At 35.8% G+C, this 19,820-nt stretch overlaps 1 protein-coding gene and 1 long non-coding RNA gene across 3 annotated transcripts; both read right to left on the bottom strand.

Moving 5' to 3' along the window:
- Positions 1–386: 386 nt before the first annotated feature.
- Positions 387–2,959, bottom strand: LOC126616650 (uncharacterized). 2 transcript variants are annotated; one of them, XR_007621222.1, is made up of 6 exons: positions 2,622–2,959; positions 2,255–2,368; positions 1,838–1,921; positions 1,687–1,731; positions 1,500–1,590; positions 387–677 (listed from the first exon to the last, which is right to left on the bottom strand). It is a non-coding gene; the product is annotated as an uncharacterized LOC126616650 (long non-coding RNA). The 2 variants fall into 2 exon arrangements; XR_007621221.1 differs by lacking the exon at positions 2,255–2,368 and having other exon boundaries at positions 2,622–2,956.
- Positions 2,960–14,726: 11,767 nt separating this feature from the next.
- On the bottom strand, positions 14,727–17,668 carry LOC126616649 (putative 4-hydroxy-4-methyl-2-oxoglutarate aldolase 3). Its single transcript, XM_050284727.1, has 2 exons — positions 17,547–17,668; positions 14,727–15,481 (listed from the first exon to the last, which is right to left on the bottom strand). Exon 2 carries the CDS (start codon positions 15,472–15,474, stop codon positions 14,974–14,976), a length of 501 nt encoding a protein of 166 aa, XP_050140684.1. The 5' UTR covers positions 15,475–15,481; positions 17,547–17,668; the 3' UTR covers positions 14,727–14,973.
- Between the last annotated feature and the right edge of the window lie 2,152 nt (positions 17,669–19,820).

Below are 19,820 nucleotides of genomic sequence, written 5' to 3'. Positions count from 1 at the left end.
AAATGTACAATGCTAAATTGAAACGTACCTAATACCATGTACCACTATAATCTATTTTCCAAATGTACCATGATACGGATACTCAAATCAAGAGGTGCATAAAACGAAAATACAAAGGAAATGAATATAACTGACAAGGAAGAATGGAAGAGTGTCAACTGACCTTACGAAGAAATGGCACGAAAATATTGTTGAATAGTTGTGGAAGAAAATGGTAGAAGTATATATCACGTTAGAAGTAGAAATAGATCAAACTAGCAATTGAACCCCGCGCGATGCTGCGGGTTTTAAGACAGTTTAAGGTGGTAATATTTATATATAATATGTTTACACATAAAGATGATATTTTTTAGTGTCAATTACAAAAGCTGATACTATTTATGGTGTTGTTTACATTTATAACATACTTTATATGCTGCTTTTCATGTTATAGTAAGTCTTGTGCTATTTACATATATACATATCTACTGTTTGAGGAGGCTAACTTAGCACCATGTTACACAGATCAAAAGATTGGAATTATTCAACCGCTCATCGCTCGAAATATTGTCCATCGATTATGAACATGTTACTGGGATGTAGATTTTCCTACATTATTCTCGAGCTCATCTCTATCTTCATTATGTAGAGGGGTTTTCTTTTCTGAGTCTTCCTCTGCAAGAGTTTTCAATTGGTTGCTACAAATTTTGAAAAATAGAGTTGTTAGTGCGGGGGATGGTTTGTTAAATTTAATTCGAAACAGTAGTACAACATATGAGAAAACAAATGGGGACACATAAGTAAAGCTAAGACACAGTTTATATGTCATCCTGAAGGTACATATAAAATCCTTATTCCCCTATTTTTCATCTGCTTTATCGTATGCAATTTGAGAGTGAATAAATGAATGCATTCGAACACTGGAAACAAATAACTCGCATAGTGCAACACTCATCAGCGCTCTTGAAAATAGGCAAAACAGCACACCCAATTTCCTTCCAATAAACCGAGACATGGTCATCCTTTCCTTTCGGTTGGCTAAAATTATTAAGCAAAGCAGTAACAAAGTCGGACAGGCTAATCCCGTCACTGGACTGTGACTTAACAGAGGTCCACAATTTGTTAGTTTTGCCCAACAGTGCCTCTGCATCTGCTACTTGTTTCCTAGGTTCTAAACTGGAAAATCCCCAAATGGGCAAATCCAAATTTTATCATCGAAACCAAAATTATAGTAAAAAAAAATATATGTATCATTTCTCCTTCACAATACACTCACTCTTCTCAGTAATCAACAATTCAAAAAAACAGATCCTAGTAAATTATAGCATAATCATGCTAAAATTCAAAATTCAAAACCCAAACCCAAATTAAATGCAAAATTTAGAATTCATAACACAAAAACACAAATTAAACACAAAATTAAGGTGCTTTCAGATAAATAAGTATAGGAAAGCGAAAAACCAAAACCCTTCTGAAGGGCAGAAAGAGAGAGAAAATACAATTTAAGTTCGGAAACTTACAGACTCTAGGTTAGTCATCCCGGATTCAGTTTGCAACAGAATTGCTGCTTCTTATGGTGATTCGCCTATCATTGTCCGGCGAATGAAAACTCTGCAAGGACCAAAAATCCCAAAAAATTAGTATATATCACTCCCTGCAAAACCCCAAAATCAGAAAATTAGAAAATAAAGTTTGATAACATTATACCTGAGAAACCCCAAATTCCTAGTCAAAGGAAAATTAATACAATCTCTGCAAAAAATAATCAGGAGATAAAAACTCAAATCCCAGAAAAAGGAATAAGCAAATTAATCATATAAATTGTGATTTGGAAGAAAATTTAAGATTGGAAACTCACAGAGAGGCAGGCTTTGTATTTCTGCCAATCTGAAATGCAATCCCCTTTTCCCATTGGCCCTTCACAAACTTCTCCGAGTACCACCTACACACAGAAACGATATCTATTAAACCCTTTTATACACATATGAATATCAAAACGAAAACCCCAAATTACCATAGCATTCCCTTTCTATCTTAATTTTTGAAAAAGGAAACACAAATGGATGAAACAAAATCAACAATTTTATCTTGTAAATCATTACTTCCGAAAGTCAAAAGCACTTCAATTATGGAAGGAGGGAAAAAGGGGTGCAAATAACTGGTGCTCAATAGAAATCACTGCCTAGTCATCAACTCTCTGTAAGCAAAGATTTTTTTAATTTTTAATTTTTTGTTCAAACTGTAAGCAAAGATTAGAAACCCCGAATAAGTATACCTGCATAGTCTCAGTAGAAGCCAACTGACCAAGAAATTATGGGTTTTGCATCATACCCTTAAATAAGAATTGGAATCGAGCAGGCTACGTAACTGGGCGTTGAGGACTTAGAACCTACAGTAAAAAACTGTTAAGAAAGACTAAATTTCATCCTCAATTAATAGAAAAATAAGAATAAATTTCATCCTCAGTTAATAGAAAAATAAAAAACAAATTCAAGGGTTCAAAATAAAATAAGAACAAATTCAAAAGAAACCAAAACAATTAATAATTCTAATATTTCTTAACAACTATTCAGTAAAAGGATAAAAAAGCCCAAATTCTGATCAAGAAAAATACAAACTTTGTATGAAAATTTAAGCTTTACCTTTGATTCACCTTAAACCGTAATGAATCGAGGCATGCAACGGGTGATTTTGATTTCTGAGATGAAGGGTAGACGATTGGTTGTAACGGTGAGGTCCAATTCGTCGGCGTTCAGCCGGAAACGGTTCGCCTTGGGCACCAACTTAATAAATAAAAATGGATGAGAATTTTTAGAAATAGATTTAAGGGTTATATTGAATGTAAGGAGAGGGTTTCTTTCCGGTGGTTTGTTGGCTTGTAGTTGCCGGAAACGACGAACTCGTCGCCGACCAAAGTGGTGAGTCGCGGAGAGGAGCGAGAAGAAACGGCCAGAAGGGAGAAGACGAAAAAGAAAAGAAAGAATAAACTGTATATATATTTTCTGGTAAAGTGGCAGAAATGTACTAAAACAAACTTATCAGGGGCAAAATAGGGAGTACACTGTTCTTATGAACAGTGAATCAGTGTTTTTCCAGTTTTAGTATAGATTCAATTTGAATAGTTCTTAGATTTTTAAAACATACGTCTACTAATTCTAGGAGATTTGGAATATTAATATAATAATAATTAATTAATTAGTACGTTATATATAATGGAAAATTGTGTAATTTTGAAGTAATAAAATGCTACTTATAATACATGTGGCACCTAAAATGTAGAAAAATATTTAATAAAAAATCTAAAAGCTATAGATATTTAATCTAACAAATAGCATAATGAGGCATCTAATTCTAAATGCCCGTAGTTTTATATGTATCACATGCTATGCGATCAACTTCCACAGAGGAGGGTGTTTTCATATTTTAAAATGCATGCCAACTGTAAGAATGATGAAATCAAAGGATCATAGAATGCCACTTGTCAGAAGATCTTATCCTTTAAGATTAACTTACTGAGTACATTTCTTGTATTGGAAGATATCGAAATCAATGAGAAAACAATCATCTTCTTGCAATTCTATAAACTCTTCTCTCGGTGCTTTCACTCTCTTTCTGTAGTTCTTGAATTCTCACGCCAACATCTTCTGTTCTTTCACATAATTCTGCACTGCAATTTACTAATCAAAATTGTCTATTCTTTAGGTCGTTCTTGAGGTTGAGGTTGAGGTTGAGGTTCATTCTTGTGAAAATTAATAGAACCCCAATGAATTGATGAGATCATCTACATTGTGCTAACGACAAATATAGCCCGTCAAACGAAAAAAAATCATGTCAATCTCAACTATCATTTTGGCTAAAATGTCTATTATTAATAATTTTAGAATTTTTTTATAATCTTTATTGAGTTGGGAGTTATTTGTTGACCGAACAATTGTTTTTGTATTGCTATAAATAGATCTTTATGTTTTTGGTTATGATTTTACATTTTTTTCCGTTTGTATAAAAAATTGTGAAGTGCCCTCTTTAATTTTCCACGATAACCTTGCGGTCTACATTACTAGAAATTTTAGCAATGGCCATGGATTCTGATGTGGCTATTGATGCCAATGGCCACGAACGACATGTGGCCAGTGAGGGTAGGCCACGAATTGGCCATATGCTTGATAAAACAGAATAGAACCTAAGATCTATCACTGTAATATAGTATATATGAGTATACGGATAATTTGGGACAGTTTACTACCCTCAAGTTTCGTGGTTTTCAACATTTGGTACATGAAGTTTTTTCTTCCCATAGTCATACCTAAAGTGTTAATTGTTGGACAGTCTCATATATCCGTTAGTCTAGCTGTTAAATCAGCCGTTAACTGATGACGTGACGCCTATATGGACAATGACTGGATGCCACGTGTCAATATGGGCGCCACCTAGTGGGAAAATGCTCCTAATCATAGGAAAAAATAGTACATTAAGATCAAGTGAGTATACTTATAGATACTCCCCCTGAGTTTGACATAACTTCCAAATAGAACTACAAGCATTGCATACTAATAGTTAGACATATCAAGTCCTCGAACAAGCTTCTAGAAGGTTGACTTCGGCAGTGACGTCGTGTAGAGGTCGGCAAGGTTGTCTGGGATCGGTTTGCATGACTTCAATCTCCAGATGTTTTGCTGATGTAGATGTAGGCGCAATATGTCTTGGCGTTGACTTCATTGATGTATCATGGCTTGGTCGGGTTGATTCATGCGGCATAATGTTCATAGATCGTCGTTGGGACTCAACGATGGATGAAAACACAGCAAATACTTCAAATATGCTCAACAATAACTCATAACCATGTCTTACTTGTAGCGTATTGAAGTAAGGTGAGTCTTGGAACGATTCGAAGATTTCGCAACTAAGGTCATATCGTGGACCTCCAAGATATTGCAATATCCCTAACGGTAAAGACATAACCATTTAGGGATTTTGCCTTGTGGGGGTTTAATAAGTAACCAGCGTCAACATAACAAACAAAGCAATCATCATTTCAAGGGTTAGGGGGTTGGATCCACTCAAGATGCGTTGGGATTTGCCCTCGTAGTACCTTCAGGGTGCATTTTTAATACCAATTCAATGGATGCTTGTAGGCATGGTGTTGCATCTTTACCAAGATCAACAACGAATGAGATGTCTTGTCTAAATACAATGAGCTAAGTACAACGAAGTGCAAAGTTGAACTTAGATATGGAATTTCAGATTCCATAACCTCTTCAAGGGTCTCATTTGCATATAACATATGGACGATCAAAGTTATACTCAAAAGTGACACATTCGGGGTGTAGTTCGATTGGTAGACCAAAATACCGTCAGAATAATGCTTCAACTTCAGGTCAAGGCATAAATGAGTTTTCCCAAGATCCTTCATCTCAAATTCCATCTTCAGGTGCGAGGCAATTTTCTTAAGCTCTTCCTGAGTCTTAGTGAGATTTGTGTCAACGATATAAACTGTAACTCTAGCAATTCGGAATAAAACTTCATAGTTTAACATGCAAGGGCATAATTCATCCCTGACTGATCAAATAATCATTTAGACGGATATACCATATCCGTCGGATTGTAAGTGAACGCCTCAAACAAGTTAAGAGGGTGTTCTGTGGTTTGGAACTATTTGAACCAATTCATGTAATTCTTCGGGAACTTACATGTAAATCTCCATTTCTATATCCCCATGGAGACAACACTAACCACACATCAATCACAGGACGTTTGAGAGAAACCTTGCGCCATAAGGCATGCATCCTATCGCATTATTTCATTCATCTCATAATGTTTCCTTTCCCATTTGTAACGCAACAGGGTTACCTTGGGCATTGTAGGAACGAGAGGTCTAATACACATTTTGGTAAGGAATTTGACCTGGATTGTAATTTTGGTTGTCCAATCAGTTCTACGTTGTTACTTAATCGACAGAATACGGTTTGATATCGTCGCTTTTCATTTATGGCAGTAGCTACCATATAAGTGAAAACAGCATCGATGGTAATCTCATTTCAATTCCATTTAACTCATCCAAACTAGTGTATTGGACTAAGAACTTCACGTTTCGGGAGTAATTCGGATTAATCTAATGAGATGGAAATGATTTGAGACAGCAATCGAGTTTAGATTCATTGTTGTGTTGTGTCTTCCTTTTCCAAGGAAGTTAATCCTACGAACCGAGTGATATGTCATGCTCCAAGCCAAGACAGATTGATTGGCTAACCGTCGATGTACCGGACCGTCCAACAGGGTCGTCCAAATGGTCTAACAAGGGTGGCACACCGTCCAGGGATGTTGACTTGATGTTCGTTAGGTACATTTATCTTTGCAGGCATGTTTGCAGTTGGTATATGATCTCGTCACTTTAGCTAGATCAGAGGAATATGTCTAGAGTAACATTCTGTAAGCTAGAATTCATCGCACTTGTTTATCACACTTGTTTATCACACATGTGCGATACGGAGATCGAGATGAGACATAGTGGGCAACGTCCGCTCAAAATTGACAACCCGCAAATGAGCGGTAAAGAGATCGCATGCAAGGGCTCGAAGAGAGCTGGAGTGAAAGAGAATCATAATCGACAAAGATTCACATCCTTCGTTGATGACCTAGGTTGGTACGTTGCGGCAGCGCAACTTGGCACATGGTGTGAAATCCCATCCCCAAAATTTCACTATTAATTACGTATCTCGTTATTTAAATTTGTATTATAGGTTTACGCAATTTTCATTAGTTAATTTTAATTCCGTTCATTTTAGGAATTAAATCGTTTAGTTATCGGGTTTGAATTTTTGTATTTTAATCTTTAAAATTCATTGACCATTCGAGGTCACAATTAGTGTCTTCGAATAGATCTCGTAACTACGAGAGCATAAGCGAAAACCGTTTGTGAGTCCGTATTATAACGGTATAGTTACGGACATTTGAAGCTATTTTTGTAAACTTTAGATTTTAAGTTATTTGAACTATCACCTTGTGGGAAAGAAGATCAATCAGATTAGTGATTGTGGACCAATTACACAAATCCCAGGAGGTCAATTAGGTATGTGTATTTGTGGACCAATCAGAAAATAAGGTGAGGAAGGCAGCAACCAATCAGAGAGGGGGAGAAAAAAAAATCCCGACTTTCCTTGGAGGAACTCTCTGGAACTCTCTCTATTTTCTAGTCTTAGATGATCTCATCAACTCCAAGTCTCAAGAAGGAAAATGATTCTCAAAACTTAAATCCCCATAATTGTAAAATATTGAGGGGGAAGTTCACGCTCTCACTCTTGCTCTGAGGCAGAGACACAAAGGGAGAATTTCGCTTTAATTTGCAGCGGTGATCATCCAATTGCAACAACAACAACAAAAGGTGTTGGCAAGTGGTGAGGTTTTTATTATAATTTGGAATTTTGTTGATCCGTATGATTATGGTTGTTGATATTTTTGGATGCTGAAGAGTGTGAAATTGTGGGTGCTGGCAAATGGATATTTTTGGTTGAGTAGATAAATTCATGTATGCTTGCAAGGTGTTTGATTAAATACCCAAGAGAACTTACACTTAGTTTGTTCTATGAAATTGTTGTATGTGGATGCTGAAACTTAATTGTTAGTAAACAACCAAATGTTAATGTGGATCTTTATTAAGTTCTATTATTGACAAGGTTATTAAATTGAGTTAAACCAAACCAATGTTTTGTTATATTGATTAACAAGCAAATGGTATTACCTTCTAGATTCAGAGTTCTGTTATATGAAATGCTTCTTTCGTTACCAAGCATCTAAACCTAGAAGGGATTTCTAGTTGGAAAAACATCCTTGTTAATTTTGTGCTTATTTGAGTGTGTTTGGTTGGGGTTTAAGAGTTTAGATTGTTTACTAGTATTTATATTCAAATTAATAGTAAACAATATAGTTTCTCTTAATATATATATTTGCTGCATATACATGTCAAAAAGGGGTAGTGGCAAGAGTGAAGAGGTAGTGTTTTAAGTTGAAAACCATTAACTTTAAGTTGGTTTATTAAAGGCTAGAGAAATAAGGTTACGAAGCATAGGAATAGAACTTTACAATGTTGATTGCATAGATGAGAAATAAAATGTATGGTTACTAGTATGAAAATGTGAGTCTGGAATCTAGCAGAAGAATTTAATTGTAGAACTTGTATGTCTGTTTGACAAGATAGTTATTAGTCATGAGAAGTTGATTGTGTAGGTGCCCACGTTGTAAATCATAGGGATTGAGTTAGGGGTAGATTGTGTGTTGAACTAATTGCACCAAGTGGCAATGGTACTTAGATGGTCCTGCTTGGTTAATCCGCGATAAGCGATCCTTATATCTTTGGTATGGCCATACACACACACACTTAGGGGTGATCATGCTTGGTTAATCCGCGATAAGTGATCACTGCCTAACAGTTCCATAGGTGTGACTCTACTTGGTTAATCTGCGATAGGGGGTCACTACCTATTTGGTTATCTTGGTCCTGCTTGGTTAATCGGCGATAGAGAACCATATTATAGATTGTGCTTGGTTAATCTGCGATAGGCGATCCCTATAGCTATATATACTTAGGGGTGATCATGATTGGTTAATCTGCGATAGGTGATCACTACCTAACAGATGCGTATGAGTAACCAATTGTTACGTCAAATAGGTTAGGTGGCAATGTGCCTCAAGGCGGACCAATATAGCTACGTACAAGATTGAATAGCTCTAGGCAGAAACTGAAAACTTGGTACGTGCACCAAAATCTGGACGATCATTTAAATTGCACTTTATAGTCGCTAGGCGAGGCTATTTGGAGTGAACATGGGAATTCAATGTTCAATTATAAACCCAAAATACATGCAATACTTTATCAAAAACCGTCGATATAAACTATCCAGCATTATCCAGTCTTCCGTACCTTAAGGGATAAGTAGGGTGGTGAGCCCTTAATCGGCCATGAGGTTTAGCAGCAATGTGTGTGGACAAACATGTGACCAATGTGTCGATTCATCAACCAAAACCATAAGTATTTATATGGTCCACATTTTGGTTGGATTAGTCCATATATATTCCCTTGAATCTATTGATAAAAGATAGTCGTTTCGTATCTTTGCGAGATATGATTTAGAAATTAAGTTTCCCAAAAGGAGCGGGCTTTGGCAAAGTGTACTTCTAGGCACAAGATCCTTACTTCAAGTAAAGAAATGCATTGTAGCATTATTGTTTGACCTAAGTGTCTCAAATGGTTGTGCCAAAGCAAGTAAACTGCTCAATCACCCGGCTCTAGGATGGCTACATATGGTTTGTTTCCAGTTGGGAGATAACCCATTGGCCCTAGATCAAAGCTTCAGGCTCATTCTTGGAGGTGATGCAAAGATATTTCACTCTATTTTCTTCAGTGGTTACATTTATGATCATTGTTCTCTCAAATATCCTTAAAAACTCAATGACATAGATAATTTAAGGTCCTTTAAATGATAATTCAATACCATTCATACAACGAGGAGCGTGCCAAATGCTCTTAATCAGGTTGGATAGACCTAAAGTCGTTGTTAGAGATGTGATTTAGGTGTAAAGTTAGTGTGCGTAGTACGTATTCATCTAGACAACTAACTTTCCCACATTCCTACATACCTAATCACATGTTTAATTGAATCGGCCACATGTTTTAAGAAACATGATTCAATTAACTCATGTTCGAGGACAATATCAATAACATTATCCATAAGTAAAACATACACCAAACTTGAATCCAAGAACATGGGAAAATGTTCACAAAGTAAATGATTTACTAAGGGGATTCAGCCGACAAGGTCATCCATGTCAAAATTTTGCTTTTCTAACGATGTTTGGTGGAGCAAAATCAATCTCATATATTGACTATTAGAATGGTACTTCTCAACAACAATGGTAGAGGCACGAATAGATGCATAACCAATGATCTATTCTATCAAGACGAAAATAGATTCTGCAGGTTTGAGGTTCGGGAATACTATCCCTTATTCTTGAAGTTTTAGGTCTTAGGTGCCAAGGATCACGCTTCTGGCATGATGCCACACCTTGGCAAGCCTTAATTCTACCATATGTTTATGGTAGTAATCAGATCCGAGAATTTGGTAAACTTTCGCTTTCTACACTGCTACTTCAGAAGCTAGTTAGAAACATGGAATGACAAGAAAAGTATTCTCGAGTCAAAATTTGATCGGATTTATAAACTTTATAATTGTACTCATTCATGGACATAATCATAGTGTGCTTCAGGCAATGTCTTTCATGATCAGAAGGTCCGTAGGAGCGAGCCAAAGAGCCATGGAATCCTCATTCAGGAGGTACTTCTGTTTGTAATGCTTCGGGCATAAGTTTTCTAATGAAGATCATGGCGGAGACTTATTTAGCTCTTCCATGCCATTGTTGGCTTTAATGGTTTCTCAGCTACTTGATAGTCAAGTGAAGATTCACGTCTTATATCCCACATGAAGTGGTTTCTAATAGAAATGTTCCAATCAGGAAAATTGACGGTTTGATAATCCACTGATTTGGAAGGAACAAGATTGTGATTGGTGTTATAAGAATGAATCATCCATAAGCATCAAAGTTAGAACATTCTAGTTCTAAGACATGGTTTTCATGAAAAACGTCGGGTTTTCATGGGTGCATTGTTTTATGAAAACTTCAGGTTTCAAAGGCACTAAATTTGAAACTACAGGTTCAATTTAGTTTATAAATGTTTAGTTCATAAAAGAGAGGACCATGTAAGAACATAGAATGCAATATACAACTAAGTGTAGTGGATTTGAGTTTCTTCGAGAACTCAAGTGTGAGAGCATCGTTACTACGAAAGTATGTCAACGGTTCAAAGTATAAAAATAAATTATTGAATCGCTAATGTCCAAAAAGTGATTTTCAGGTCAATAATTTTGAATTTCTTGTCAAATTAATGGACTGTAGGTCACTTTTAATTAATTTAATAGATCAAGACTATTCAGGGTCGATCGTAATAGCAAAATAATACAAAGTTTCAAGCCATATTTTGGGTTAGACGGCTGCGGGCCATTTGAAAGAAAAAAAACCCAAAAAAAATTTGGTTGGCCGTAAAATTGGGCACCAAAAGATAGGTGAGGGCTGGTTAAAAAAAAAAAAAACAAACCAAAATTGCAATGGGCCGAGAAATAGGGGCAGCTCAGCATTAAAATTGCTGGCTACTGTTTTGGGCTAGGCCTTGCGGCTGGGCTCATGTAAGGTTGTGGCAGGCAGCCCAACATCCTGCAAAAAACAAGCTAGCAGGCTTGCTTTCTGTCACAGGCCGAGAAAGAAAATTCCCAAGCAGGAGCCCAGTAAAGGGCGTCGGGCCGTGCTTGTCTTGGACTTGGGGGTGGACTATGGGCTGCAGGCCCTTGGGTTAAAACCCAGGGCAAAGCCTGGTGGGTTTCGAGAAAAAAACATCAAGCCCAGTGTGTGGGTTTTGGTTCTGTGCACAGAAAAAAAAAAAAAACTAATGAAAAGGGCTTGAAAACTTTGAGTTTTAATGATAAGGATAAAATAAAGGGTAAAGTGAATAGTACCATGATTGATTTTTTAGTGTAAAAATGTGGTTTTTCGTTAAAGTGAACAGTACCGGATGCTTTTTGTTAAAGTTCCCAAAAAAAAAAGGGAACTTTAATGAAAAGCACCCGGTACTGTTCACTTTAACGAAAAACCACATTTTTACACTAAAAAGTTAATCATGGTACTATTCACTTTACCCTTTATTTTGTCCTTATCATTAAAACTCAAAGTTTTCAAGCCCTTTTCATTAGTTTTCCTAAAAAAAAAAACCCAAAAAGGAGCCCCTGAGCAGCGGCTCACAGTTTCGGCACAAGCGCGAGCATGTTTTCTGTTTTTTTTTTTTTTTTCCAACATAGGTAGGGTTTTACAAACCCTAGATTTGCTTCTAATTTATTTTTTATACATTGACTCACAATTCCACATATCAAAAATTGCGTAATGCAAGAAACAAATATATATTAACAAAATATATTAAACATATACAATATATATATATATCGGAAGGTAAATATAAATGTAGGGGGTTCATGCATCATGGGGAATGTTTTCATGCTTCAAAGTCGTTTCAAATATCTTACTTTATTTTAAGAGTACCTAATTGGCAAAAAACAACAAAAGCCTTTGAATTTGTAGAAGATCCTTTTTGGAAAGCCGGAATTGCATCTCCAATACATTGTATCACATTCAACACATAAAAATTAAATTGAATTAATAGCATGTAGATCAATTCAATAAAATAATAAATTAATCATAAAAAGAATGATTAAAACGTAATACTCTCCTAATTGAAGAATAAACTCTCTTTAGCGCAGCGTTAAAAGTGTGCTGATAACGTGTTGTAGGCATAATTTACTGAACAATTATGGAGGCCATATGGAGAGAGAGGGTGCAGCATATAGAGAGAAAAGAGATGTATACTTGTGAGGTATGTATTATTCCACCCTATTGTGCATTTATTTATAGTAGTAGAGATATCTTTAGGATTACAACATTTAATAGTTAATCTACTCCTAATAGGAATATAAGATATATTCTCATATCTACTAGAATTTACACAATCACATTCTTAATCTAATATGACTGCAACAATCACATCACTATTTTCTATTTTATACAATATAATATTATGAAAACTAATGAAAATAGCTTCAAATCTTTACATTTTAATAAAAAAAAACCACCCCCAAACTTTATTTAATAATAAGGATAAAAGACTAAAAAAAAAAAAAAACTAACACATCCAACTTGCGGTCCTCCCCCCCCCCCCCCAAAACAAAAAACTTCAAATGCTCCATCTATTCTCCCATCTTTTTGTTTAATAGATTTTTTTTTTTTTCTACCAAGATAGTGAGAATTTTTTGGTGTGATCCCTAAAGGAACATTGGCTGCCATGCCCATTGATCTGATCACAAGTACTTTTGCTGGAAAGGGTTGTGGGCGGAGGTTTTTTGCAAATGCAATTCGCGACAGGGCTGCTGGCGGGCACTTGAGTTTCATTCCTGGAGGGGGCTGCAAAACCTTTGCGGCTAGTGGAATGACACTGCTAACAGCACCGCATGACTTTGCTATCGGACAGCTTCCAGATTGCAGCCACTCATTACCCAATGCCTCTAATGCCTCGTGATTAGAATCTTTTTTCGAGGAATTAGATTTCCTTTGCTATTTCTTCCATGCATCGAAACTGAATGGCCCTCAGGACCAAAGACTAAGAGACAAATTGTAGCTGCCTTTGTAGCTAATGGATTAAACATGGGGGGTAGGGCTGAAGGTTAAGGCTCAACTATGTCAAAAGAATGCGAAATCCAAAATTGTGCACTTGGTTCTTTAAGCACATTGTTAGAGACATATTTCGGTAGCCCCATATATATAGTTTAGATTACTTGCACCCAAGGTATAAAATATCGATCATATAGGAAATATCGGTAGTCCAAAAACACGGAAATTTCGATAAAAATATCGGGATATTATCGATATCGATAAAAATTGAATAAAAACCACGGAAATTGTAAGAAAAACTTGGAAATTTTTATTGAAACTATGCATGATGTTTATTTAGTCAATTATCTATTAGTTTATCACAAAAAACTGGAAGGAAATGCATTGCATAATGGATTTAACTGATTTAAGTTGATTATATAGAGTGTAGAAAATATGTAGTAATTAATGAAAGAAGTTTAAACACACCATAATCATTTATACATAATGAATTAGTACAATAGTTTACACTTCATACATTGCATGGTAAGATACTTGAGTGACTTAGTATCACATAGAGTTCCTATCAAGGTCTAAAATATCGATGATATCAGAAATATCGGTAATCCAAAAACACGGAAATTTCGATGGAAATATCAAGATAATATCGATATTTTAGACCTTGCTTGCACCTAAAGTTTTATATTGTAATATTTTAATTTCCTACCACTTATAGGAAAACTCAAAAACTCTTCTTCGGTGTTGAGCAATCTGGTTCAAAGAGGGAGAAGAAGGTAGGGGAGAAGAATTTATGTGCATAAAGAGATGACCCTTCAGAGTTTCATTTTAGTAAGTTTTCATAAACAGTGTTGTAAGTTTCATAAATAGTGTCGTAAGTTTCATAAATACTGTCGTAAGTTTTCATAAACAGTGTAGTAAGGTTTCATAAACAGTGTAGTAAGTTTCATAAACAGTGTAGTAAGTTTCATAAACAGTGTACCGTGAGTCTACGCGTCATATTTTTTGTCCTTTTTATTAAAATTATGTCTTTTTCATTAAAATTTAAGTTGTTTTGTCCTTTTTATTAAAATTTAAGGATTTTTCATTAAAATTTTAAGTCTTAACATGGTTTTTTATTAAAATAAACTTAGTCCAAATCCTTTTCATGAAAGTTTTCTATAATATTTTAAATTATTTAATTAAAGCTTTTACCATGATTCGTTTTTGAAATTTGACTCAAATATTATTTTTATCTCTGACCTTCCAAATCGATTATGGTTGTACTTAAAATTTGGTATTCCTACTCAAGTCTCAGGTTGACGGCTTAATATTTATGTTGAGCTAATATACAATTATAGATGGCTCGTTATGTGGTTTAATTCCAATTTCTTACTCTTAAGTCTTAATATAGTTGTTAAAAAAATTAAAGGTTAACTTGAAATTTGGTGCAAGGTAATGAGCACACAACCTTGACTAACTGACCACACAAGTCTACAAACCCATCACCAATGTCAACAGCGTAACAAAAACAAGGTTAACTTGAAATTTGGTGTAAGGTAACAAGCACACAACCTTGACTAACTGACCACACAAGTCTACAAACCCATCACCAATGTCAACAGCGTAACAAAAACAAGGTTATTTGATATGCTAACAAACCTACTTAAACAAGAAATTCCAAGTACAATTGAATTTGAGAACTCAATCCCTCTTATTGGTAGCACAAGAATAAAATGTGAATCAATCAACGATGCTGATTCAAACAGACAATTCAGATACTGAAATAAGGATGCCATCATTATCTGCATACAACCATTCCCCTTCACGAATCAAGGTTCCCGCAATGTTGATCAGAACATGCTTTTCTCCGGCGCCTTTTTTGTTCGATTTCACCGGATGAGATGCCAAAGCCCTCACCCCAATATCACACTCATTGATCTCGTCTACATCTCTAATGCAGCCATTCACCACAATACCTGCCCATCCCATGTTTTGAGCCAACTGTCCCAAGTTCCCTCCAACCAAAGCACATCTCATGCTTCCTGCGCCGTCAATAACCAAAACTCTTCCCTCGCCTTTGGTCTCGAGAAGCTGTCTGACTAAGACATTGTCCTCAAATACCTTTAGTGTGGTAATGGGGCCTGAGAATACTCGAGATTGTCCGTATGTCTGGAAAATTGGTGGCAGCACACGCAAATCTCCACTTTCCAAAAGAGTTGTATTCGAATCACAAATTTCAGCAGTTGCCAAGGTAGCCATATTTTGCCTGCAGATACATACAGTCGCAGATCATTATTAAAATGTGGTAATGCAGATAAAAACTGCCTAAGAATAAGCTCAAGCAAAAAAACAATAATTTCTCGTCGCACTTACAGATTCCTAGAATTCTAGTACACTCGAGAAAATAGAGGGATAGAAAGAACGGACCTCGTTTGGCAGGTCGGAATGTACTGACTATTTCAGTTGTATAAGATAAACAATCGTCAGATTGTACTGACCTAATAATCGGACGTTTGGTGCAACATTGGACTAATAGTCGTATTATTTATACTATGTTTATTATTATCTAGAAACCTAAAGATTTTCAAATCCTATCTTCAAAACAAGAAGCAAATAAAAAATCCCCCATATTTGAGCAAAACCTAATTTCAACTATGTTTGATTGTGTGCTGGATTAACAAAACTTTAGATTATAATTATTATTGTTTAATAATTTTTAAATAATGATTGATGGTAAAATGAAGAAAAAAGGTAACTACACATAAGAAAAATTAAAAAAAAAATCAGAAAAAAAGAACAGCATAGCGTAGCACCGCCACCATTGTGCTTCTCACCACCAACTACAAACCATCATCTCCATGACTTCTAATCCTTTGAAACCGAAAAATAAGATGAAATCTCTCCTAATTTATTGAAATTTCCATATCGAGTGGGGAGAGAGAGATTATGGTTCGAGAGGATTTCCAAGGAGTTAGACAATTGTTGAGAATTTCTAAATTTGCTGAAATTTCCAAACCGAGAGGAGAGAGACAGAGAGATTATGGTTCGAAGCTTCGAGAACCTAGAAAGAGGTTGTTGGGTTGGAGAAGAAGATGAGGAACTAGACGGCAGCGTGTTTCTGATTGAAAGAGGGAAGAGAGAATGCACAACTTGTTTTTGATTCAGTGTCCGGACTAATTATCATTTTCCTTTTGAGACTATCAGTAAGCGGGTGTTGACCGTATAAAAGAGGTTGGACCATGTTATTAATCCCACAACTATTTTATACCAAAATGCACCAATTACCTGAGTCCGTATAATTAATCCTATTTGATTCATTATACGAGCTGCCAAACGAGGCCTTAGTGTTTAGACGGATATGGCGCCAGCATTGTGCATACTGCAGAGTACTGGTTTATATAAAAGCAAGCTCGGTAAATTCATCGACCATATTTGCATTCGATATAACCAGTTAAGTGAAAAAGTATACTAGGACACAGTTTGCTAGGATCCAATTTGTCTCACAATCTGAAAAATAGCGTATCTTGGAGCAGTTTAAGAACTCTTGAGCACGCTTCCTTGGTTCCTACATGCCGGATTTTTGGGGCAAGTTCTACTCAACAACACCGAGATTCAAGAGAGACAGTGACAATCTCAAAAACCCCCGCCTTCAAAAAATTTACTTTCCAATGTATGTATCAAGGTTAGCAGCACGAACTAAACTAATGGAAAGCGAAATCCCACATCTTCAGATGGGAATCTAGAGAAACCTAATGAGGACAAGCTTAAATCTTCCTAAATGCCCCAAAAGTTGAATGAGCAGCGGGAGATTGTTAGTCTTTTAGTTAGCAAAAGGAAAGAGGAGCGGACAGGGTTGAATAATTTAAGTGATAGCTAGAGGCACAAACTCACAAAGTTTTACCTAGGGACAACAAAAAAAACCAATAAACATGAGGAATTCAAATAAAATAGAACAGAAAAGCCATGCATCTAACATCTTTAATCCATTAGCACTCATTTAATCATATAATGGATTGATCAGTGACATCTGACAAGATGCTAAAGGGTAGTTTCCCCCAGTCCCAAGTTTCCCGTCTGCACTCCTCTCGGACCTCTCCTCGTTTTTGTCCATTGATTCTAGTAAGGAGAGCGGATGAGAAAATGAGAATGCGAAAATCATTTTCTAAATACCAAATTCCGACGTAAACTTATTTATACCTGGAATGCTACGCAAACTTATCGAAACTTGAAACGCTACAACGGTGACAGTATTTGAAGTCAATAACATGCCGTAGCATCTAACACAGACAAATTTACGTAAGGAAAGCTGAAAACAGGGAATTGAAGCTTACCCAGAAGAGAATGAGATGACTGTGTTTGCTCTTCTTCTTGTTCTTCTTCTATGTTTGCTCAATCGGTCAAGTCTTTCATTCTTTTTAAATAAAATAGTTAAAAGATAGTCAAAAGCAGCTGATATCAGCCTTGAAGAGTCTCAGTAGTAGTTACCAATTTGACAACAGATTTGCAGGGTTCTGTGCCCCCTGAAATTTCCTTGAAGTTGCAGTACCCGCCAATGTTAGTTATTAGCCTTTCCCTCCACTATGAATATTCTTGGGCTAGTCCAAGTTAAGGAAGGGTTGGGCTACTAATTTCCTGAGGTTTCATGGGTCATGTTGTGGACTAGTCACTAACCCTAGGCTGAACCTGAAAACGTGGCTCAAATGTTACAAATGAACGAGGTACATAGGCCGACCCAGCCCTGTAAATGCATCGAGCCAAGTCGACCCACAACTGGAGAATCGGTTTAAGTCGATTTTTCTATTTTAGAAGGAGACCGGTTAGTTTTGTCACAATAATTTGGGGTTGGTCCTAGGAATGAGTCAGAAAAAAGTACTTAGTTCGAACGAGACTCGAATTTAAGTAGGGCCAAAAGCAATTGGCTTATGGGACAGACAAAATTGGATTTGAATCTAAACTAGTATGAGTTCTCCAAATTATACGTACTAAAGTCCTACGGCAAAAATCACTGTTCAAAAGAATAGTGTAATGACGGAATTACCCCCGTTTTCGGTTCAAATTGTTCTTTGTTTTTCTCATGTGAACAATAAAATCACGAGATTGTCCCGCGTTAAAATTTTCTTTACGGGAGGTAAGCAATTTATCATACTTTACATTTTAAAATTTTCTTTACAAAAGAAATTTATCTTCTGGTGATTTTTTCTGGATACCCAAGGATTGAAAGAAATATGGGTTCTTGAAGGATTGGAGTGGTGAAAGCGGGTAATCAATCAATAAAAGAAATAAGGGTAATTTTCAGGGAAAGTAAAGAGAAAGAGAGGTAAACTAGTAACGAATTAGCTGCAAATACCCATTTTCGCTTTACGTTTCTTGATTTCTACATTGCGGTGCAAGAGAAATTTTTAGTAATGACGGAAACACGGATGGTACACCATGTGTTTTTATGCAAGTTGTGGAAAATTTTAATTTTTAAGTTTTTAACATTTTAACACACATAAACTCACCATTTATATAGACACACATGATGACAATCACACTAAAAAATCTCTCATGGTGCAAAGTTCCCTTTCTCGATTAAACCAAGGCATAGCATTGGAAAAAATATGTAATTATCAGGGTTTTTTGTTGTTGTAATTTTTCTAATTTTGAGGGTTTTGTTTCCAGCTCAAATTTCGTGTCGTTGTCTTTCCAATCCCTCTCTACTCAAGGTGAGGAATTTAAACTTCTGGGGCTGTTATTTATTATATTCGAGTTGAATTTAGTATTCTGGGTTATTGAATTTGAATAACTGTTGGGGGTCATTGAAATTGGTATTCTATATTATATTGGAGTTATAATTGGTTTGATTTCAATAACTTTTGGGCTTATTGAATTTGTATGCTTTGGTACTGTGGTTATTAGGGCAGCGGAAGAGTCAGTTTGGTGTTCTGGTTATTTTGTCATTTGACTTTGGATTAGAATTCGAATTTGATTCAATCGAATAGGCTACCTTTTTTTTTTACTGGTTCTAAAGTTTCCTTCATGCAAAGCAATCCATCAAAGTCTTCTTGAGCAGCAGTTAAAAATTTGATTGTGGATTGATCGCTCGAGCAGCAGTTAAAAAGAGAAAAACTAACGAAAAATCCTCAAAAATTTTAGTTTTAATCCAAATGACAAAATAAAGGTGTAAGTGAATAGTATTAGAAGTGACTTTTTAGGCTAAACATATCTTTAACGTTAAAAGTAAACGGTATCAGAAGTATTTCATTAAGACTCCCTTAAAGAAATTGAAGGTAGAATCGAATAACAAATAGGAAACTTTAGAATGGTGGATGACGAAGTTGGAATAGCATCAAATTGATATTTTTGGTTTTTAAAGAGTGGTGGGCGAAGTAGCGGGAGTGAAGTGCTAATCCTGCTTCAAACATGATTCCAATATAATTAGACAATTTTCAATTATTTGCAGATGGATTTGGACCTTGACTTATGTATTGTATTAGGATGATATTTTTTTTTTTTTAACCTTTTGTGCATATTCTTAGACCAATGGTGGTGACAATGTAGAATCCTAAGTTCTTTGTGATGAGAATCAATGGTTCCAATGCAACATTCTGGCCATTTAATAAATC

Source organism: Malus sylvestris, chromosome 3 (assembly GCF_916048215.2).
Source record: "Malus sylvestris chromosome 3, drMalSylv7.2, whole genome shotgun sequence".
Classification (NCBI taxonomy): Eukaryota; Viridiplantae; Streptophyta; class Magnoliopsida; order Rosales; family Rosaceae; genus Malus; species Malus sylvestris.
This window is presented reverse-complemented; position numbering and strand designations above follow the sequence as displayed.

Coding starts and splice junctions, on each gene's coding strand:
- LOC126616649 (XM_050284727.1), bottom strand. CDS start 15,474: ATGGCTACCTTGGCAACTGCTGAAATTTGTGATTCGAATACAACTCTT.